The following is a 24,140-nucleotide window of genomic DNA, read 5'->3' as shown; positions in this document are numbered from 1 at the left end:
AATTTCAAATTATTTCACTCTAAGATCTTAAATTGCTAGAACATAACTACTTCTAATTACTATTTTTACAGCCCTTTGTTTACAGATTTCCGTGGTTCTTTCTTGTCATATTACATTCTGCTCCTGCTGCCTAATTTCAAAGCTCTTGCTGCTTTGACACAGCATACCAGTGTTAATACATAACTGATGCACTTACTAAATGGGCAGGAGGGAAAAACAGATGAGTAAGAGCAGAGTAAGCACTTGACTGTAATTATCTGTGAATAGGCTTAGGTTAGTGGTGATAATGGTAGAAATAGATTTTACACATCAGGATAAATTCATCCTCTGGGTAATTCAAATCATCTTAGTGCCATTACTTCATGGAAATGTTCAGCCTAAATACACCTTTTTTTTCTCCTTTCATCCTCCATTTCTCATTTAATAAGCAGGAAGACACAGCCCATAATGGTATCCATTCTCTTCCCTTAAACTTGTATTGTATCCTCATTTTTGGCTTTCTCCCCATTTTTTTCCAGTGTTTTCTAATCTAGGCATAAGATTTCTCAAGGTGGGGAAATCTGCAATGCTGCCTGGTAGCAGGAGATAGAGAAAGGGCCGGGGCATTTGGAAGCAGTGGCCTCTGTTCAGCCAATTGTTTCCCACACGTAGGATTTTGGAGCTGGTGGAGCTGCTCCCAGGCACGTTTCCCTCCCCATGCACTCCAGCCCCCCTTCACATTCCCCCACCAGAAACACCAGCTCTCCTTTGTGTGGCAGGGCAAGGTGCTCCCCAGACAGGAGGCTGCAGGCAGGACCCCAGCAGCCAAGATTACATTTCTTTCACTCCCAGTTTGCTGGGGGGTGGGAATCAGAGGGAACACAGGATTTTCAAAAAACAGGAAAGGGCAATGCTTTTGGCATGAAAAAAAATCTATGGTTTTATAGAAGAATCTTTCCTGGCTCTACTGCCTTTGTAGATGAATCTTTCCTGACTCTACTGCCTTTTTACTAATACTCTAACATGTTGTAATTGCAGACATTTCTGTTACAAGATCTAGGGAAGAACACAAAAATGCAGATTTAAAAAAAAAAAAAAGGGAAAAAGAAAATCTGCATTCGATATTTAAAAAAAAAATCTTAACCATGGAATATTGTTCCAAATATTTCCAAAACTGATTAGTTTTTGTAACCAAAACCTACCCTTCCCCATCACCTATTGCTGTTATTCTTCATTTTAGATTATGTGTAAGTCAGCTAGAGAGAAAAAGTTAAAAATAGGAAAGTTATGTTACAGACAGTAATTCTAATCAGAGCAAAAATAAACACACAGCTGAAAGGAAGTAAAACGAAGTGAAAAGCCCTTGTGAAACCCATCTTCAGAGACAGCAGAGGCCATTTACTCCTTTGCAAGTTACTGCTTTGGCAGGACTGTTGTCCTTAGGGGCTGAGAGAGGAAAACTTGCAGGGAACAGACAGCCGGAGAGAATTCTTTATTAAGCAGTGAATGACAATGTTTGAATGAATATGTTTGCCATGCAGAGGACATTACATTATTTTAGTATTGTGATCGAAGCCTAGCACAGACATGATAAGCACTGAGAAACCCTGGGCAGGGATTTAACAGCTCTGGCATGGTTTCAAAATTGTCTGAAAGTAACCAAACCTTCACGGTTTGAACTGCAGTGTATGGTGAAACAAGCACACAACTCCTGTCCCCAGAAAGGGACATACCAGCACCTTATGCACTTTGTGTACTTAGCTACAGATACCAAGCTGCCAGAGCACTTGTATAGGCAAACATATGTCAAATGGGTCCTGTCAGAGAGAACGTGACTTAAACTCGTAGCCAGCACTGTGCCACCACTAGCTGGGGTCTCAGGAGGCTCTGTAATGAATGCAGGTTTGGGCTTGACTAGAGCTTGGGCTAGGAAATTTTGAAACCAAGGGCCTCAGGAACTTGGTCAGAGTTAGAATAAAATCATGAGCCTATAATGATGCTAAATGGTTTAGTGTTACTGAGAGTTTTTCTGTTTCTCTTTAGAAGTAAAATGAAGCTTGTGACCATTTTAGTAAATGCAGTCCCACAGAAACTCTGCCAAGGGTACAAATTACAGCCTCTGTGCTCTAGGGCCAAATTTGATTTATGAACACATTTTCCCTACCCAGATTCCCCACTTGGTTTCCAAAGGTTGCTGATGGAGCATTATGCAGCTGTTCCCTTACTACCTGAAGGTGTCTCTGTTTTAATGTGAAATGAAAAAACTTATCAAAGAAGCACACCAGGATCCTCTGGAATGAAAGATATAATACACAGTGACATATATGGCACCAGAGAAAATAGGGTATAAAGTCAAGTCTTCCACATCTTTGCAGTACCTGGCACATCCTTGGCAGAGGAGCCATCACTCAAGTGCCCACAAGCACTTTATGGCTTCAGATCTGTACCTTGGCCTCACTTGCAGTGTAAGGTGGTCAACGATCAGCACAACAAACATTTGATTTCTATTTAATGTAAACTGGGGTCTTAAACCTCACCAATTATATCTATACCTTGTATATGGCTTTTGGTATAATAATGGCTAATTATTACCAATAATGTAACCAATACTGTTAATAGCATGTAAGCCACCCTACAACTTTATAAGTATTTTTTATTGTTTGCAGGCTATTTTAGATAAGTTTGATATTTTAAAGATTTTTTAAAAAAATCACTACCCTAGAGCTCAAAATTAAACCCGCTTTTGCAACATGCTATAAACATGAAAGCCCTAGGATGATGAATAGTCCCACTGAGGCTATCAATGATTTTCTAGGAACAAGGCAAGAGCCAGCAAAATCAAGCTCTAACATGCACTGAAAACATCACCAAATAAGATTTTGCTTCAGCATGTATGCTAACAGAAAGCAGATTATTATCATTTCATGTGTAATACCTCTGATGACTGTATAAACAATGACAAATATACACAAATAATTATTACTCCTGCAAGAGCTGCATTATGGTTGGAAGGTCTCTGTAGCATGTGCAGCTGGTTAAATCTCACTTTGAGAATGCAGAGTTCTGCAAATAGCCTTTTATGCAAGATAGTCAAGTAATTTTTTTAAGGCTCCCTGACTGCCAACTTATGGGAGCCACAGTTAGTTCAAACTTTCTTTAGGATTCATTTCATGCCCTTCTTTCTGTTAATATCCCTGAGATCAATCCTTTCTCTAATGAATAGCTGACCTATTCTTCTTTGATTTGCCATTGATTTCTTCTGCTTACCTCCCAACGCTTTGCCTGTTGATTAAACGCTAGACATAGGAATGCCTCAAATTTCTGACTTCTGAGTCATCCTCTCATGACTTGAACAGCTTGAAGCCAGCTTCAGCTCCCCGACATCATTAGTGAAAACTCCTTTTGTTTGCAAACTCTATAAACAACCCATTTCTCTCCAAGCTTAGGTGCTGCCTGTGAACTAGACAATAAATACTAGCAACAAAATTATCTCCTATACACATTGCGATACTTATTGTAAGAAAAGGAAAGGGATACTTTTTCTAAGCAGAGAAGGCAAACCCTAGCTTTCCCTTTTGCACTAGAAAATCTTTATGTCTATGTGCAATGCAGACAAGACCATGAGAAAAGACATCTGCTTATGGAAACTTTTATTTTTGCATGGGGTCCCTCTGACTCCAGCATAACTCTGCATGAGAGTTTACAAAAGGGGCTCTATTTTCTAAAGACACCTGGTTTATAAGAACTATTTCACAAATCCTCCTCTCCAGCTTCCACTTTACAGAGCAAGCTGGATGAAACTGCTTATCTGCACTGCAAGAAGGAGAGCTGAAGCTGACCCTTTGAAAACTTGCAGCGGTATTTCCTTGGAAAACAGATATCTTCAGTCTCCAACACTTTGATGTCTTCTTCCAAAACAAACAGGCTGACATTATCTCCATTTTCCTGCAGTTCTGATGTTTCTCAAAATGCAGTTTGTTTTCTCCAAGGTGACACACAAGGTCTGTCAATCCTACGAGACCAGCTATGCAGGATAATTACTATACTTCCAATTAAGGTAATCAGACCTGACATTCTGTATTATATTCCCTTCTGATCATGTCTGCACTGGGAGCATCACCTGCGCATGACCCACACTTTTCTCACTCTCCAACTCAGGTTCTGTGGGAAGGAAATAGCCCTAAGGTAACAGCCCTAAGGTTTCTGGTGCAAATGATGAGGACAGACGGTAAATGTGGCATGCCGCGAAGCACACCCCTGTCTTAGCAGCCTAGATATGGTGCTTTCCTCTTGTCATAGCTAAAGGACCCTATCACAGAAACTCGAGCCATGAGTTTTTAAGCTACTCTAACATTTTCTTTTTCAAATGATCAAAACCCAGAAGCACGCAGCAACTGTTCAGAGCTGTTTGCTAACATTTCGAGTTCTCCACTAGCTGTCACAGCATGACAGAAAGTCCTGCTGTGACCAGAGTACTATGCTGGCTCTGCTGGAGGCTTTATGCATGGTACTGGGCAGGTTAAACAAGAACATGTTCAACAACAGAGCCTACACTTGGGCACTAGATTCTATGCCCTTGCATTTAATCCTGCAATCCATGCCAGAAAGTAAGTGAGGAAATGTAGGTGCTATTACAAGATGCTAACTCCAGCACTGGCTGGACCACTCCATAAGACAATCTAATTCACCAATATGACAGACCACTCTTCCAGCAAAAAAATCTGGAATTTTCAGTCCATTTAGTGAGACTGACCAGTTTAGCAGTCTGAAATGCTCCAGCGCTGGCTCAAAGAAGGTGCTACAGCCATGAGCAAAGGGAGTGAAGGAGACAAAAGACAGCAAGAAATAAAAACAAGAGGACAGTGAGACATCTTTCTATGGACAGAGGGAAGCTGTCATGACAGCGCAGCTGCCCATGAAACCGTGTGTTAGGCAGCTCAGAATAGCATTAGAAACCACTGGCATGCTGACAGGGTAACTGCATAAATCAGGCTGGGCTTAACAAAAGGACAAACCACGAAAGATTTAACTTTGGCCACTGGGAGTCAACTCTTCATCTAGGACCTACAGCTCTGGAACCATTCCTGACAGGAGGTGCCTACCTATTTGCTCAGATAATGACTAAGACACTAGTATTTTCTCCCAGAAGAGTCTTGGGAGAAGAGAAGGCTTGGTGACGAGATGTGCCCCCCTTCCCCCCATGCTCACAGAGCAGCCTCACTGCTACAGTCCAGCTGGGAAGAGGCAAAGAAGGCAAAGGTAAGTTGTTGTTCCTGTCAGCCACACCAGCAAGGCTGAGATTTTAGCCAGTCTCGTGTCTAATTTAAAATGCAAAATTAAAACTGGGAGCAAATACAAGTGATCTGGTGCCCTGCTTCCCCTCACTCTGTCAGGTGGCCACATCACTCCAGCAAGTCAGGCTTGCTCTTGCCGTCCCTCATGGGCAAATCTCAACTCTTTTCCTACAGAGTAGTGCAACACCGTGTGAAAGCCTTCCCACCTGCTCCCCTTACAGACCCCTGCCACCCCAGTTCCCATGCCAGCTGCACTCTCACATGCAAGTGGATATGTGGGGAAATTGAGCTATGGCCTATTCGTGAGGAACAGGGAGCAACACTACAGAACTTGAGATGATGTCAGCCTTCTTTCAGAAAATTACTACATTAAAAAAAACCAAATTATATCACAGAAGAGGGAGGGAAGCAAGGGAAGCAAGAGGGTTTATGCTATGTGTGCAGCACAAGCACCTCCTTCCCGAGCACGGTGACTCCCATGCCCCTCAGGGCGCCTCACTTTCCCAGATCTGATCCTAAGTCTTCGATTGTATCTTACGCTTTGTGCCATCTCCCCCTGCCAGCACCACCCAGCCAACCTGCCCGCGGCAGAGCCGTCCGGACCGAGTTCCAGCGACTTGCTGTGATCACTCTTAATTACAATTTCCTCTACGCAGACTTCATCGCTGTCAGTGCGGTGCACTGATTACCCGCCGAGAACATCGCCTCCAAACCCCGCGCCTGCCCCATCAGCATCTTCCCGTCACCAGCCCACACGCTGGCTAACCCCGTGGCTGCCCCTACACACAAACACACCGCCCGTCCCGCCCTCTCTTTTCCCCTCCCCGTGTCCCGCCCCGCCTGGGTCCGCCCCACCGCCGGTCCTCCTCCAGGGCTCCGGCGTGCGCTGGATGCTGCATCGGAGGGGACGGCGGAGCTCCGCGGCCGGGGCCACCCCACGGGAAGTGCACGGGCTCCGCCATCGGGACAGCGGCGCAGAGGGGTCCTGGGGCGCCCGTGTCCCTCCGAGGTCCCTGCGGCAGCAGGGAGGCGGGCGCCGTCCCGGTGAGCTGCCGGGGGACAAAGGAGGCGGAGATGGGTCCCGGGTGCGGGGAGCGGTCCCGGTGGAGCCCGTGGGCGCGGTGCGGCTGCGGGACCCGCGGAGCGCCTGGCTGCGCCCGCCGCCCGGGGCGAGGGGATGGTGCGGGCGAGGGCGCTCGGACGGATGTGCGCTGCCCGCCGAGCCGGGAGAGGCTCCGTGCTCCGCCGGGCGGCAGTCGGTCCCAACGCGCGGCAGCGGCTGCGAAAGTGTATTTACAACTTTGCGGCTGAAGGGTGGTGCGAGCTGCGGCCGGAGTGGTCTCCAGTTGTGTTACGTTATCAGGGGATTTTCCCGTCAGAGCCGCCGCCGTGGGTGTCCCTTTGCGATGGTGGCTGCGGCTCCCGAACGGAGGCAGCGGGGGCGGGCAGGCACAGACTGAAGACAGGAGGGGACGGAGCTCTGGAGGAGTTTGGAGTCGTGACAACTCATCAGTCCCTCTGTGTCGTGGACTGGGCGCCGCCGGTGGGTCTCGCCGGTGCTAGGTGGTGCGGTGATGCTTGAGCGGGACCAGCAGTACACCGGCTGCGCGACGGGAGGCACCCGGGGCCGGCTGCGGCCCCAGGGAGCTCCCGTGGGCCACGCGATGGCACGAGTGTGGGACGCGTCCCAGCTGGCGCTCGGATGGCTACCACCTGCCTCGCAGGTGCGGGAGAGTAACAGGGCCACGGCCCCGCGGGTCCCCCCGTGCTGCAGCACCTGGGGCAGGTGAGCCGCGTGAGTCCAGCTCTGGGCCGGCACCTCCGCGGGGGCAGCCTCGGGGGCGAGGGGCTGGAGGCATCTCGTGGGGCTGGTCTGAGTGGTCTGACAGCCGCCAAGGACTTTGGTCTGCCCGCTCTGGGCGGGACAGGGGAGGAGATGAGTGTCCCAGCAGGTGTGTGCGCGCAGAAGTGAGTGGGCGTCAGAAGTGAAAAAGTCTCCATACGTTTTTGTTTCTGCACCTTTTGGAATTTTTGGTAACGATTTACAGGGAAAGGCTCTGGGTTTCCTCTGCTGAGAAATCGTCATCATGTGCACCAAGAGATGTTTCTCCTGCTGTTCGGCAGCGACAGGCTTTCCGGTTAACTCCCCTGTGGCATTTAAAATGCACATCTGTGGTTTTCCACCACACCAGGAAACTAAAGTGTTTTCTGAACCTTGTCCCTTCTTCAGAGTACTGCCATGATGCCCAGACCCTGACAATAAATACTTCAAAAATGCTAAAAAAACCCCAACCCAAAGCAACAAACCACAACTGTTCGGACATTGGTGTCCCATTCATTTATTTAACTTCTTTAATTTTTATTTTGTTCGTGGTAAACTTGGAATGACAACAGTGTCCGGGCCTCACTGTTGTTTGTTCCTTCCATTTAGTTGTTGTACATTCTTTATCAAAGTGTTCTCTTTTCAGCACTGGTAATGTTGACAGTCTGTGTAGTAGTCAGTGATTTGGCTTCGGATGAGGAATGCCACATCAGAAGAAACTGGAATCTAAAGGGGGGGGGAAGAACAGGAGAAGTTTTCTTGCAGAGATCACCTTAAGGAAAAGAAAGGGAATAAAACAAAAAAGAGTAAGACAAATATAAGCAAAGTCCAAACCATGCTATTGAAGAACATTAGTTGTAGTGATTCTTTTCAGTGATTTACCAAAAAATACTGTCTGTGCTCTTTGGAGAGGTTTTTTTCCCTTAGAATTTTCATTATTGTTGTTTATATGAGCATGATAAACTGGGGTAGACACCAGTGACACAAAACACCATTTATATTTACATGTGGTTTTCCGTTCTAAGTCTTTTTTTAATCGGAGAAGTTTTTAGATATCAGGTAAGGTCCATGTCATTAGGGGTTTTGTGGGTGATTTTTTTTGTGGGGTTTTTTGTTAGTTTTTTTGTTTGGTTGGGTTTTTTTATAAAAAGGAAAGTTGATAGTGCCTTCAGGCTACAGCACTCTTTACTGTTCCCAACGCTGCAGGTAAAAAGCAGATGAATCCAGTGGTTAGCTCTGTATCAGATAGCTTTTGTAGTAAAGTCGTTGCCCTACTGTTCCTCCAACACAAGACAATGTAAATGACTTGCATGCTTACTGTGCTCCAGGGTTACACTTCTTTTCTTGCAGAAAGCCCTGTAATACTGCACTGCTCCTTGATTATCTTGTTGGTGTTTAGCAGTGATACCTTAATTCTTTGTGTGTGGCTAGTACCTGAGCATGGACAGACGGTAGGCTTGGCCCAAACAAAATCCTCTGACAAGGAGGACCTGCTCCCTGGAGAATTGCAGGAGGAGATAATTTGCTTCTTATTAAACCATTTCTTATGCTTGCTTTTTCTTTTTTTCCCCCCTCTATTTCCTCTTTTTCACAATTCTGTATCACTTCAAAAACGCAGCACTCTCTGTAAAGGTGGTTTTGTTCTGTTTCTTTTTGGTCTGTGTCTTCCCATTTCCCCATTGCTTTGGTGAAGTTGATGTCTGGCAGTGCTGTGTGCAGTCTCTGAAACTGCATCTAATCGTAAAGACCCTGCTGTTAATTTTATCAAGGTATTGGCAGATTGGCATTTTAACACTTGTAATAGAGGCAAGCTGTGTTCCAGGTGGAGTTTTGTCTATTCTTTTTGTCCACTTTACGTAAATCAGTATTCCTCTCTGCTCTGAATATGTTCAAGACTAGCTGTGCACTTTAGGGGGAAAAAGTTAGAAGCAAACTGATACAGAAGCTGCCTAGTTGGTCTGAATATTTAGGTGGTGATTCAAAAGCCATGAAATCACCAGTGGACTTTCTCCTTCCTCTGGGGAAGTAAGCCAGTTTTTTTTTACTGGTTATTGCTGGTAGTAAAGCTATTCCTGCTCAGAAGAGTTTGTTATGTGATATATTTTGATAAAAAAAGCATGTCTGTCTTTATTGGTCCTGTAACTCAAGGTATTACTTTTTTTCTTTTTTTTTTTAAATAAAGGCTTCATAGTCTGCTTACTTGTAGAACTATTACAAGATCTTGGTGAGAACAGAAAATGAAGGAAGAGTTTATTTATACTTTTTTAGATGGCTCTGCAAAATACTTCTGGAGTCTTGGAGATCCATTCCAAATCGGTCCAGCCTAGGTCAAGTATAAAAAAATACTGTCGCTAGGAAATAACTTGTGCAAAGACAGGCTTTTAGAAGATTATCTCTCAGCTGTTGTGCTTGGGGCAAGAGTATATTAGAACCCCTTGGGAGATACCCTGTTTATAGCCTTGGTAGACTAAAAAAAAAAAAAAAAAAAAGGAGTATGTTTCCAGCTGGAGAATTAACTGATAGGCTTTTAGGTCAGGAGACCTCGTGCATTTGCAATTTGCATGATATAGAAAGCTGCTTCTCTTCTGAGTTGCCAGTAGAGAGACAGGTCTTGCTGCTGCTCTCGCTGCTCTTCCTAAGCTTCCCAACAGTTGCAGTGGCTGTGAAGGAAACCTCACTTTCCCTTATTTTAAAGAACTTGGAGCAGCACTGTGTCTGTACTTTTGCTTTCCTGTTTCCCATAGATAGAAAAGATGAATGTTCTGTACTAAAGATTGCACTACATGGCAGAATTGCCAAGAACTGGAGTGCTAAAACGAAGTATCTTCTGTTTGTGTTCTTCGTACTGTACCGGACTGCCATTGTCTTTACTGCACTCCTGGATCTGCATATGTGTGCACTTAAATGAGATTTCCCTAAGGCTCCATCTCAAAAGAGACATGTCTGTGTGTCTGAAACGAGGCAAGCTTGCTGTTCCGGAATGGCTATTCAAGCAATTCACTTCCCTTAACCTTTGCAAGATCTCATGTGATGCTGTGTTGGTGATCCAGCTGAGAAAATGGAGCTTGGCACTTTTGAGCAGGCTTCCTCTGCAGCTGCTCCATGTGAGGTGTAATGGATACTGAGGCTGGCTCACACCCTATCCTGTATTTTTGCTGTTTTTTCTTATGCTTCTGCATTTCCCTGGGCCAGTCGATACCTCAAAGTGCTACTTACTCTTAAATTTCAATTACTATGCTTGATTTATGAAGTATGAGGAAGTCTTATAAGTGATTGGTATTCAATAGACAAGTCCATTAATAGGTTATGCAGAAGTAAAGAGATTCATGATTATGAGAAACTACATGTCAGTAGTCAGATGCAATAGGATACATACTACTACTTTTACCTGAATTGCATGCTCTAGCTGCAGACTTTACTATTTGGGCATTCTTTGAAACATGTACATTGCTAAGTTCTGCATATGCTTCTGATAAAATAATATATTTTAAAAGGCTGCCTGTTTTTGTGTACAAAAATTCAAAGCCACTTTCCATCACTTAGAAGTGATGGAAAAACATAATCTCTGTGAGATCCTAATTTGTCCTTTTTTGCCTAGAGTCTTTAATACTCATTTGTCTATTTCTCTCAAAGGATTCCTGAATTCAGTTTTGGTTTCAGGAAAATATTAAGTTCAGGTGAGTCATGCTAGGCTGTCCTCAAAGGGAGCAAACTGCTGAGGAGCTTTTTTTCATCCCATGGGAGAGCTGGATGGAAGCATGGCAGCCACCCACTGTGGTCCTGCCAGTGCTGCCCTGCCCTTGCACTTCCATGCTCTGCAGGAGCACCTCCTTTGGTGCTCTGTCCTCTGGTAAGCATTTTTCCTCTCCTTGAGGACTAGTTAGTTAGTGTGCCCAAAAACATGAGTCACTTTTACTTGGCTACCAGAGAATGCTACCATCCCTACGTAAGGAGAATTGTCCCTGTCATTGAGCTTAAGGACTAGGGCAGCCTACAGAGTAGCATAGCAGCATCATCCCAGGAATGGGTGTCCAGGGATTTTGGGAGATCCCTTCTTTCCAACGGCCACATTGTGGGGGATGCAGAGCAGAAGAGTTACGAGCTCAAGAGCATGTTTCGTGTTCTAGCACTCGCATGCGCTGCTTGATGTGAGGCAGGAAAACTTCATAGCACAAAGTTGGGGAGTGTGAGCAGTCATGCCTAACTAAGAGCTGTGTCTAATCCTGCAAAGAAGACTAACGAGAAAGCATTTGCCTTGCTATTGTTAAAGCTCAATGTCGCCAGGGAGTACTGCTTGTATAGGAAGAAAGAAAAAAATAGGTTGGTTGGTACCTAAGACCAATGCTCAGCGATTTTCCCATCTGTCCCACCTGCTTAGGTTCACAGCCCTGAAGTTTTTGAAGCCATCTTGCATTGCACTTCTTGAAAATCCTGAAGGAAAGGTGGGAGCCAGGCCCATATCCCATCCCTGCAAGAGGACCATGCTCAGACCTAACCTACTTGTGGTTAGCAGATGCAGAAGCCTTGCTGCAATTGTATCTCCCACATTAGGAGGCTGAAGCCGGTTGTCCCTGCTGCCAGTGTTGCATCTGTCCATAGGCAAGTGCATCAGTTCTGGGATCCAGTCCTTCAGAGCACTCAAGTGACTGGGAGGTGCCTTCTTCAGTGGCTTGAATAGGGGCTTCCTACTAAGTAGCTCTCAGTGTTTGAAGGCAGGTGTGTGTCCCAAGTGGTTTGTGGATACCAAATTTGGTACCTTACCTCCTTGTGGCATCTTTGCCCTTGGATGTGTTATGCTAGTCCTGGAATGATGCTGAGACAGATGCATTTGAAAAGTCAGTGTGTTTCTGGGAATATGCTGCAGGATGTGACCTAGTTGTCCTGACTCTTGGTCACTTGTCACATCATCTGCAGTGATGATGTAAAGCTGTTTAGCTTCAGTCTTGTTTTCTGCCCTGACAAGCAACTTTTTTTCCCCCCTCCCTCCTGACTGATGCATCTTCCCAGAGAAACTTTCATCATTGCACGGGGTAGTCAAAAGAGGTGGGTGAGGTCTTAAAGTTGCTGGGAAAAGGCTAATATATGCCATCATGACATCTTTTGTTTACTCAGGCTCTTTATTACTCTGTTTTGCAGATAGTACTGGTGCCCTTCAGTGTGTGTCTGAGGGGACAAAATACCTGGAAGGTGAGGGGGCTTCTTGGTGTTAAATCTGTGTTTCATTATGAGTACAAAGTAGCCCATGTGTGGGTTGCTGCCATGGGCAGATTTGTTTCCAGGCAGTTGTCTGTCTGTCTTGCTGCAGGACTGCCTTGATTAAAGCTGCCTAAGCTGATTGTGAAACTGCAGCCTGGGAGTCTAGTTGTCTTAGAAGCCTAAGACATCTCTGGATAATGGCAGGAAAATGTTAAGAAGAATCTTAATGTTTCTGGACAGTTTTTGGTGGGGTGCTGTAGGGTCCCTGTGGTAAGGTTTCATCAGGAAGATGCTCAGTGCTCATTCTCTATCCACTCTAGGAAAAGCAGGTATTTTACTATAATAAACCTTATAAAGCATATTTCAAGGTGTTTGTGAGAGAAGCATGGAGTTATCTGTTGTTTTTTCTTGTTTTGCTATTCTGAGCAATATGATGACTCGTTCATCTGTTCCCTTTATCCCCTTGAGATGTGGCTGTGTCAGTACCTAAAGGCTGAAATCAGAATTAGGACCCAATTAGCTGTGGTCCCATGAAATAATGTGTAAAATACAGTGACGTTCATAAGGTTACATGAACCCACATGCTGTCTGGATGAGACCTTCCAGAGAGGTCGGCTGTGGTGTGGCCCCAAATTCAGTGATGGCAGGCTATCCTTGTGTCATTGTGTATATAGGGGGTATGAAGTGGTTTTGTGAGCCATCTTGCTGATATCCAAAGCAAAAAGGTTCCTTACTCCTTGTTCTCCTCCTCTTCTTCCTCCGGTGGAGGACTTTGCTGCTCTTATCTGGCTTGCTGGAGGAAACCTCATCCAGTCTTGCTTTGACCCGGTGAATGCTGAGGTTCTGGCTCTGTGCGGGGGGGACAACTTGAGGGTCTGTGGAGAGAAGAGAGGAAGATTTAATTGAGTTTTTATGGCTGTGTTTCAACTGCTTAGCAAGAGAAGGCTTGAAATTAATGACAGGCATGTTTTCCAAAGCTCCGCTGCATGTGTGTTTAGGTAAAATAAACACTGCTAAATAAGCTGTGCCACCACTTTGGGCATTAATAAGCCCCCTGTCTGATACCAGAAGAATACAAATAAATACTGCTTTTGACTGTTGTAATTGATAGACTTGCTGGGCCTTTGAGCAAGCAATTACCTCTCGAAATGCACTTCTGCAGGAGCTAAAACATGAAGTGATGCTAGTTTGGAAAAAAAAAAAAAAAACACAACAAAACCAAACCACCTGTGGGGTGTCCCAGAGGCCGGTGATTGACTTCAGCTTTTATTAATTCATCTGCAGTGCATTTGCTGGAGCTTTTAGGGTTTAATTGAGGTTAAGAGGTTAGAATCAGTGGTAAACAAAAGAATGGCATATGGGCAGTCTGAAATTGTGTATGTTTAAGTAAGAGCATTCCTTCTGGCCAATTGTTTTCATTGGGCAGTTTCTCTTGACTCACAACTTTTTTTTTTTTTTTTAAAGGTGTAAACACACAATAATAGCAAGTTAATGATTCATTGTGTTTTATCACACTCTAACATACCTCTAGGAAGAGGTTGAGCTGAGTTTGTGTTTGTCCTCCCCCTTCAGATTAAAGACATTTCTTTTTTAACCTCTTACCTGTTATGGCAGGGTCCACAAGCTCATTTGTTTTAAAACAAAAGAAGAAAAACACCTTCTCTCTTGCTTTTCTCACTTCCCTGTTCTGAGGGTCCACAGCTGGCCTCTTGAAAATTGAAGTGGACAAAGCAGGTATGAGACGAGAGAACAAGTTTTCCAGAAGCTTTGTTTTATAGAGGTTATGGGGAAGTGGGATTCAGTTTCTTCAGTTGTCCCCGGGTAACTGTGTGCATATGTTTTCCATGGTCACTGTTGTGGTCCTGTTTTCAGTTCTGGTATGAGCCCCATGAGTGTCTGGCCGTGATTTCCCCTTGCAAGTGGGAATGTGTACTGGCCAGTGCAGCAGTTTGACAAATAAGGTAAACCTCCTTATGTTGAAAAGCTTGAGTTCATTTTCTGAGGTCTTTATGCTGTTGATAAAGTTTATGGCATGTATGACATCAGTTGGCAATAATAATGATGACTGGTTGCCCTCAAGTTATTCTGTAGACATCTGTACTTTATATACAACCATTAATAATGCGTAGTCCAGAGCCTAAGAGAGCATACCAGTATAATTATATCAATAAGAGAAGATCAATCAGAGTTTTTCTCTTAATATTTCATTTAATAACAGCTGTCACCTGTCCCAGAAAGTCAAATGTATTTTTGTCACTTGCTTATAATTTAGAGAAATCTTTTTAAAACTCCTAGTTCTTGTTTAACTAAATACCAGTTTTGAAAAAAGTAATAATTATAACCTTTAATAATCCCCTCTTCTGCAATTTTTTTGTGTACTTCTGTCTCATAAGGAATGCTCTACATAAATTGAATCAAAAATTGCTGTACTAAGAAGCATTATATATGCTGGCTCAGGGAAGGAGGTGCATGGAACAGCTTCTATACTTGTGAAAGGACACTTGTAGATCTTTCCTGTATTTGATTTTAAAAAAAAAGAAGGCTTGAGCATGAAGTTGAAGGGAAAGGGATAAAACCAAGTTCTGTTTTCTGTACTGTACTTTGTTTACCCATGACAGTTTGCTTTCCCCACCTCCCATACAAGAATTTGCTTCTGCCGTGTTTTCCTTCTGAACCAGGACAAACATGATTTTAAATACAAAATGATTTTAAAACTTATGTGTAATGCGTACGTGCATGTACATGTATGTGTATGTATGTTGTGTGTTAGCATAATATTACCTGCTTCCTTGCTGCTTATGATCCCTCATCTTTGAATCCATTGTGGAGAGTGGAGGAAAAGCCCATGCCTCCCTTCACAGCCTGTCCCCTGACGGTGGGCTGTGCTGTGGGTTGTGGGAGAGGGTGGCACTGCCAGTGAGTTTGGCTGCCCTTTCCGGGGTCAGTGCCTGTCCCTGGATGCAGGGGGATTTGTGGGCAGATGTCAGCCAGCAGCACCTCTGCTGTGGTGGTGATAAGTGTCCAGGTATTGAAAGGGAATCATGCTGGGGTGGCTTTGTTCAAGGTGGTTGGGGTTTGACTTGCATCAAATCTTGCACAGCAATGGAGTGGGCTCCATGGTTGATATCTTGCTGGCTCAGGTCTCTGCTGCCATTCATACCTAACCCACTCTCGAGGAGCCTCTCCCTTTCCCGATGAATTTGTCAGGTACCACAGGATACTTCCTCAAGTGGAATGCTGGAGAGCATATGAGAGGAGAGGACTGTACATAAAATGTCACAAATTGCTGAGAAGACTGTGTCGAACCTAGCTGTAAGGAGAAGATGACGTTGGCTACGTACTTAGGGCTGCTAACAGAACTTCCATCTCTTATTTCTGTTAGTATCTTCATTTCAGCTCTAAGATACTCAGTGCAGTCTGGGCTCAGCCCTCAAGAGGAGGTTGGTAGTGCTTATCTCACAGAAAGTGTTTAACAGTGACTCAGCCTTAGGAGTTTCTGTTCTACCTCCTCTTCTGAGTTGAGGTATAGAGGATTTGAGACAGTGGTTTCCCAGGGACTAGGGATGGAGTGATGGGGAAGACAGATCAGATGAAGTCTTCTGCACTGATGCATGCCTGCTGATAGCCCATTGAAATCTCTGCTTTGGCTGAGAGTGAGGTACCTGGTCAAAGAACATGATGCTCCCCCATGTCATGGGTGTTTTCAGGAAGCAGTCACCTGCCTTATCATTTTCATGCGTCTGGAAACCTTGAGTCTGGTTTGTTATTCCAGAGAGACCTCATTGCTTTATGGCACTCTCCTGGGACTTTCAAGCTATTTAAAGGTTGATGCTGCCTGGTCTGTGCTATGATGCTGGTGGAAATGTGGGCTGGCCCTGGAAAATGGATGACTGTTGTTTTGTTTGTTTGTTTTTAAACAGCAAGAAGAAAAACATCCCATCACATGCATGCTGTGAGCTGCTTCCAGTGCCGACAGAAGCACGGCACTGATGCTCTCGCCTTTTCAACAGGTGCATGGGATGAAGGGAGCCTGAGACCCATCTGGAGAGGAGACCCTGGTCCCTGTGGAGTTGCCCACCATGAGCAGGGCATTGCTGACAGGCAGGATGCAGCCAGAGATCCGGAGTGTCTGCGTCTTCCTACCCACCCGTGAGCAGCTCAGCCTAGCCGTCGGGGTGAGTGGCCAGGAGGGAGACTGGGAGGTCACTGCATTGTGGCCACGGTTCAGTTTTGTTAGCTCCCATTGTTCTCCCAAAAGCTTGGTGCTGGTCTGCTGACCGAAAGGCTATTAGCCTGCTTAGGGTAATTGGTGCTCCATTTTCTAATTGGGCAGCTTCAACTTATTTGCAGAACTCCTTAAAAGTCACAACTGTGTTACAGGATGGGGGGTCCCCTCTGCTCTTTTTCTGTTGTTATTTACTTTTTATTATCTCTAAGTGTTTTTGCCACTCATAATACTCCAGCAGTTTTTGAAAAATTGAACCCGAAATGCCTTGATGACTTGGCAAGTGTGCCCAACACATGACTGTTTACTCTGGTATTTTAGCTATCACTGGTTTTGATAGCCCACAGATCCCTTCAAAGCCTCCAAGGCAGAGTAAACAGCCACTGAAGGTGGGCTTTTTTTACCTTCTTTGAGTACTGTGCACACAAAAAACTAGAGGTAAGTTTCTTCACTTCTTTGATTGCTGCTTGGAATGTCTCAGAGTGTGCACAAATGATAGCAGAGGTGGATCAGCTGGCAGCCCAGGGTGGCATGGTGCCTGCCACAGCACGGTGCCTCTTTGTGCACTGCCGGCTGCTCCTTGAACTTGTGAGAAACTGAGCTGACAAGAGGCACTTCACGTTCAGAGGACAAGGTAGCCTCAAAGATAAGTGCTCTCTTGTGAGCGTGTGCTTGCACTTGTGTGTGAGCTGGGGAGATTTTGCTTTGTTTTGGGTAGGTTTCCCCCCCCTCCCCCGAGATGAGGAGGGGGAGAAGACAGTTGAGGTGAACTGTTATTTTAAGCACTTGATTGAAACAGCAGCTTTTGAAATTATGCATGCCAATCTTCAAAATCCGTGTCGGAATTTTCCTACCTGCTGTGTGTAAGTGTAGCGTCCTTAACTGAAACAGCCTCAAGGGCTGGATGGAATAAAGCTTTAACAGCAAAATCTGGGACACTCTGCTTCTAGGTTACTGGTTCAAATCCAGCCCATCCACTGTCCCAGAAGGCTTTTGCAATCTGCTGGCTTTTGTGCAAGCCACAAAATGATGATTTAATTAAGTTCCTGGTGGCAGGTGCACAGGCCTGGGTAATGGTCTGTTGCAGCTGACCCTAAATCTCACTTTCTAACAGCTTTTATCAGGGAGGCTGAAGATGTGAGATAGTGGAGCTGTCTTGCTGTGGGGAAGCTGCAGACTGGCATGCAGGAGGGCAGTGTGCCAGCAGGGCTGATATTGTCACTGCTTCTCTCTGTGCCTGTGCCCAGATTGAGCATGCAGCTGTTCCTTCACCACTGGCTTGTGCTCTGGTAAACCCCAAATACCTGCAGTTTATCATCAAATCAATTTGGAGTGAGAAAGGCCCTTAAGATCGAGTCTGACCATAAACATGGCACTGCGAAGTCCACCACTAAACCAGGTCCCTAAATGCTACATCTGCATGTCTTTTTTAATACCCCCAGGTTATTTAATAAGCATAAGAAATGGTGTGTTGCATTGAGTGCCTGCCCCTACAAAGAGCTAGAGCACGTTGAGCATCACCATTTTGTCCCACAGAGGCATCCCTGCCACAGCACTCCTTTGTATTCCTTTTTAAAGACATGCACCATCATGGTACCCTTTTCTTTTGTGGCTGGGAAGTTGGGAAAGTGTGTACTTGGAGATGCCTGCATGTGAGAGGGAGTAGCTGCCTGGGCCAAAACATGATACCTCAACACACAGTTGTGTCCTAATTGCATAGAGAGTGAAACATGACCTGTTACAGCTGGGCAAGTCACCAAAAACAGCTTTTCATTTGGCTTCTGACTTTACCACAACACCCCTTCAAAACAACAACAAAAATTAAGATTTCACAGCTGGAGAGATCTTTCTTTTTTAAAGAAACATCAAAGCAATTTTCTAGTGATGTTGGTAGAACCCAAATTTAATTAGCACAACCACAGATGATACTTTGTGCATTTATTGGAATAATAATGACACTACTAAAGATTTCCAAAGCCTTTTAACCTCTTCAGAGTGGAATGCAAATACTAAACAAGCTTGCAGCTCAGTGAGGTAGGTAGGAATGGTTATCCTTCCAGCAGAATAAATTATAGATCCTTCCCCTGATAAGCACAGTGTTTATGCAGGTAATTCCTCTCTCCCATCTGCCATATAAATTCCACCCTTCCAGATAAGAGTTTACCTATGTGTTTTATGTGGTCACATACAGACTGAAGCCTGCTCTTTAAAATGAATTTGTCTTACACCCTTCAGAGATAGTGTTGTTGAAGAGAGAAGAGCAGGAGCCATTTTAAATTCTCTTCCTTCTAAATCAAGTATCTCTTAATTAACTTTGGCATCCACCTTTCTGAAAGCACAATGAATTTGAGGGGATGGTGAGGAGGGTTTTCCTGGGGCCAACTGTGAACATGAGGAGAGGCAGAGCAGTGCCTCTAGTGGGCACCCACTACTGAGTGCTGCAGCTGACCAGCTGCCCTGAGGATGACAAGGCAAAGTGAGAGATTTCTGCTTAGGAGAATAGACATCAGAGCACAGAGCAAAGCAGTCTGCCTTGTTCCAGGCAGCCCCAGTGGGGACATGACATGTGAGCACCAGGGAGCTTGAGCAGGCTGTGAGTGAGAATGGTGCAACCAAAAGTCGTATGAGTTGTACCAAAGATCTTGTACTGGTATCCAATTTGTTCAGTTTTGTTTGTCTTGACAGCACTGTGGCTTATCTCATCGACACTTTTGAACCTGTTGGTCAATATCAACTAGTTTTTATGATCAATATTGAGTAGATTCCTTAAAATTTTTTGGGATGGTAGCAGCTGAAGGAAGGAGAGATGTATGCTAGCAAAGGTTCAGCTGCCAGTGAGGGGAGCAGGGCAGGCAACCACTCCACTTGTGTTTGGGTAGTTCAGGAGCAGCCACAGCAGACGCTGTACCTTGCCTAGCTGACAGAGTAACGGTGGGAGCATGAACAAATTTTTGGAGGGGAGGAAGTCTGGTGAGGTCCTGTATGTTGGTAAATGGCAAGCATAGCTCTGAAGTCTTTCAGTGGTTCTGTGAGCAGAAGAGCTGATGTTTCAAAGCATATGGACCAAGAATAGAGATAGATAACTAATGCATATGAGTGTACACAGAAGGACCTTGGAGTAGCAGTTGCCTTCTGTAAACTTGCACTTGACTTCACTTTGGACTAAATTTCATGTGAAAAGAAACCCTGAGTTTGACATGGGGCAAAGCTGAGTATCAGTGGAAGGAATGATTCATGGCATTTCTGGGATGGAGGCTGGCACAGGAATCCCATGCAAATTAGGAAAGTCCAAAGAGAAGCGTCCAGATGAAAAATGCAAAGGGAAATATTAGTTGCTTTGAGCAGAGGGAAAAGCAGGAGGAGGGAACAACAATTTCAAATGTAATTGGTATTGCATAGCCTTGAAGGCTGGGAGTAAAACTTGATACAGAAAGCAAGTGCTAAGAGGAGAACGGACAAGGTGGTAGTCACATACCTGTTGTTCAAGAAATCTGCTTAAATCACTGTTTAGAGCTGAATGTCACAAAACGTTGAAGTGCTTATTCCCTAGAACTAAGTATCATAAAGCAGGTTTTTCTTTCCTTAAGTGTGAAAGCATACCACTTAGAAAATTCATCTCATCATATAGCATTTAGAGAGACAGTCCTGTGCTGCCAGTGACTCTTGTATGCCCATTAAGTATTCTGGCTAGAGGTAGGTCTTTCTTAGCAAGTCCTTCCCAGGTTGAACAACGTGCTCAGAGCTTGCTTTCTTGGGAAAGGAGACTGATCTGTGCCTAACTTTCCCTTCCAAATGTGTGTACTTGGCAGCTGAGCAAATACTGCATTTAGGAGTGAGACTGTAAGGGTACAGTCTCATGTGGAGAGTTGTGATAAGACCCAGATGTGGTTTTGGGTCTTATTGGAACTGTGCCCTACCTCCTCCCTTCACAAAGCACACACGTGTTTGCATTGGTGTAGTGCAGGCTTCAAAGCTCCTGATGAAACAGTAGTGAGTGTCTGGCTAGTGATGCCTTGTCAAGTAGAAGAAAATGAGTACTTAAATGACCTCCTGTTTCCCATTGTCCTTGTCTAGTGACATGGTACATCCTGGGGCAGGGAGGGGAGTGCAAGCCAGTTTCTTCGGAGTGTGGCACACCTACCCTAAAAGAGTTTGAAGAATTAGGATGGTATTTGGTTTGCAGGAGAGTTAAGCAGTCAACTTCTGCCCTGTCATCTTTGTTTCTCTGAAGGTAGCCCTGCACAATACCCCTCAGGATGGCTGCTCTGCTGCTGCTGATCAGCATGATCGAACAGTGGATAATGAAATTGAGGGCCCAGCCCATTTTGCAACTGGCTGCACAGTGGCCTTAGCTGAGGTTGTCTGTCAGTGTTGCTCAGACCTCCTTCCCCTAGGCCTCTGTGGGTTGGGGGGTTTTTGTTTGTGCCTCTGGTTTGTCAGTGCTTCTGGGTTGATGCAGTGGGGCAGGGAGAAATGAGGCTATAGATGAGGGGATGTTTAGTGGGGGAACCTTCCAATCATAGTACATATCCAGGTCTGCACATGCAGTTAGCCAGAATCTCACTCTTTCTGGGGGAACCTGTGCTCCAAGCAGCCCAGCTAGCAGATTTACTCAGGAGCCATGCTGCAGTGCCATGATGCTCCCATGGCCTGTGCCATGGTTACAAGTACTGCCCAGCCTCTGGTCCCCTGCAGGAGCATGTGCTGGCAACTCTGTTTTCCCAGCACTTCCTCAGTGCATGCACAGCATTATGGGAGGCAGGGGTATTGGAAAGTCTCAATGTGCATGGAAATGGGCAAGGGCTTAAAGGCTGTTTGTGACAGCAGCAGAAGATGAAGATGTTAATGACTGTGTAACCAGAAGTCAGCAGGAGACAGAACAAGCTCTTCTGTGTGGGTTACAGAGCAACCTCATCTCTAACCTACGAGCTATTTCATCTCAAACCACAGTATTGTGTTTCTTTGTGTACTTTTGTTTCTAGATCTGAATGAAAATTTTTAATGTTTTTTCTCTTAACCTCTCAAAACAAAATCTGCAAGAAAGCAGTATTTTCATTTCTGTAGTTATTACTGATTATTATTCTGTAATAATACTGAAAACAAAGCATGTTCTGTGGGGTGGTTGTATTTGGGTTTTTTGCTAGGGTACCCAAAAATGTATTGGCCAACGTAAAGAAGAGTTGCTCTATCCAGGTGCATGAGCCATCTGTAATGTTGGATTTGTTGTGTCTTTCAGGTCAAAGCCACTGGACAGGAGCTCTTTCAGCAAGTTTGTGATTTAGTGAAGATTAAAGAGCCTCACTTCTTTGGCCTCAGCATTGTTAAAAGTAAGCAAACTCAGTGCACGAGCAAGTGACTTGGCAAACATCCACAGACTCACTTGTGTATTTACAGTGTGTGCATATATACACAGCGGCCATGCCTGCAGGGGGAATTTGATTGTAATAAGGTCACAAAGTATGTAGATTATGCACAAGCTTCCCAGAGCTCTTTTGATCTTTGGTATGTGGGCAGACAAATTGGGAGAAGGGGGGGCTTTTGTTCTCCACCTTTGTTCTAAGGTTCCACCTCTTTAGGGGCTTTCTCTCCTGTAGCACGAGTTGCTAATCAACATATTTTTCACTATATATAATGCTGTAAGTATTGAACAAGAGGTGAATTTTAAAAAGGACTTTGAGACTGAAAGTGTTACTTGTCTTCTGAAGCCACACGTGAAGAATGTAGCACTGGGGAGGAAACTCAAATTATTTTAGGGGACTGAATGCACATGAGAATACCACATGAGAAATACAAAACTTTTTAGTCTGTAGGTTAAAGGCGAGTCTACTGGTCCTGCAGCTTAGTATTGCCCAGGAAATTGTGTTAAGATGATGCCTTAAAGAAGCAAACTGATATGAGAGATTACATTTCTAGGATGCTGTGAGCATTGGCCCCCCTCCAACTCTTAGTAATTAGAAATGGATCTGTTGTCCTGCTTAACCTGCCTCCCCACATTTTCAAAAGCACTGAAAGACTTTTCTCTCCTCCAAAAATTTTCTCAAGTATGTTATTTACTACTGTAATTCGAGATATTTCATTGAAATTAGAGTAGTCTTTTATGAATCCTTCTAAATAAGGTTTCTTTTGCCCCCTTACAAATATGTGGGATAAAATAGAGTCTTTTTAAGTTTAATTGTCTCATTTCCTTTTTGCTCTCATTCTCTTAAGAATTTTTACTTTTTTTTGAATATAGCAGTCAAATCGAGACCAACATAAGCTTTTTATCTCCATAAGGTTTGTAGAGTCTCCAAGAGATTCCATCAAAATAACTAAACGAGTAGCTAACAAATATACCTGTGTTTTTAAACCAATTCATTTTTTTTTAATGTGAGGAACACCTGAATGCTTTTAACTTTTTTCACAAACAACTATGTCTCTGAGTCCTCCCCTTTGCATCATTTTTTTAACACCAGTTTTTGCCTATTCCAGCTGGAGGACATCTTAGCTGAAATTGGAACTCCTGTCCTCCCCTGTAAGACAGGGCAATTTCATTCCTATTTTCTTTGAATTAGGTACTCTTCTCCGGTTCTTCCTGTATTTTTTTCACTTTTCCCTTCCCTTCACATGTTTTTTGCTTCATATTTTCTGTACTCTGCTTTTTCCTTCCCTCCCAACTGTCATGTGGTGAAACACAGGGGGTCTGACCCCAAAATACCCTATTATGGCAGATCTCTTTCAGTCTGTTGGAAATGCTGTGTAACCACCCCATCCCAAAGAGCATAATAAAGCTGTGTTGACTAGACCTTAAAGTATACTGTCCACAGCTTTAAATGGAAACTATCTTCTCACTACACAGAAGTAAAGGAAAAGAGTTGCAGGAGTCCATGAGGCTGAATTAACCTTTTTTTTTGGTTTTGCTTTCCTCGCTGTTCCTCATTCCTGCTTGCTGTAGCTCAGTTTGTAAAGCTGCTTAATTGAAGGCTTCTCATGCTTAGCCTGGATCCTCCTGACAACCATCTCCCTCTGCCACCCAGGCAGGTGCCAGAATTTTGGATACAAGATTTTGGTTTTATTTATGCCCCTGTTTAAGAAACTGTTGGGGCCAGATGACAGATGAGTGTCAGCAGTGAGTTTCTCAGCCTGAATGGGCATAGCCATCAGAAAGGCTGCAGCAAGCTCTTGAGAGAGGGAGCAAACCTGCTCAGTTTATTGCTTTCTCTGGTCCGCAACTTTAGTCTGTCAAAGTCCAATAAGTTGTAGCCTGGAGTCTGGTGGGGGGCGGAGTTTAAGGTTTCCTTTATTTTGTTTTTAAAATAGCTCTAGGTTTATTACTGTAGAGCTGTAGCTCTACAGAGGAAATACTTTTTCTGTTCTACAACTTGATTTCCTCCCCCCATCTTGTTTTGGCCTACAGACTGGCGATTATCTCCCTTGCTACTCATGGTGGCTGAGGTCTTGTTTCTATAGCAAAGGTAGCACTCTGAATCTGACATTTGGAAGTAGCCTTTAGGGCATTACCTGCTTTTCAGGGATTTTTGGCTTCATAACAAGCTATCACCTCAAGAAAGGGAAGCGCTCAGGTCAGGTTGTGGGGAGGCCTTGTGTAAGTTTTGCATTGCCCAGGGTTGTCTTGAGGTTACTTAAG

General features: G+C 44.5%; 1 protein-coding gene across 1 annotated transcript in view; it reads left to right on the top strand.

The window, feature by feature from the left end:
* Positions 1-16,249: 16,249 nt before the first annotated feature.
* Positions 16,250-24,140, top strand: part of FRMD1 (FERM domain containing 1) — a 31,828-nt gene continuing 23,937 nt past the window's right edge. The window contains exons 1-2 of the mRNA XM_027634188.1: positions 16,250-16,466; positions 21,753-21,843. Of these exons, the coding sequence (XP_027489989.1) occupies positions 16,371-16,466; positions 21,753-21,843 (187 nt within the window). The 5' untranslated portion in view covers positions 16,250-16,370. The remainder of the gene's footprint in view (positions 16,467-21,752; positions 21,844-24,140) is intronic.

This window comes from Corapipo altera, unplaced genomic scaffold, assembly GCF_003945725.1.
Source record: "Corapipo altera isolate COAL_440 unplaced genomic scaffold, ASM394572v1 2b, whole genome shotgun sequence".
Taxonomy (NCBI): domain Eukaryota; kingdom Metazoa; phylum Chordata; class Aves; order Passeriformes; family Pipridae; genus Corapipo; species Corapipo altera.
The sequence above is the reverse complement of the archived record's forward strand: the minus strand, read 5'-3'. Positions and strand labels throughout refer to the sequence as shown.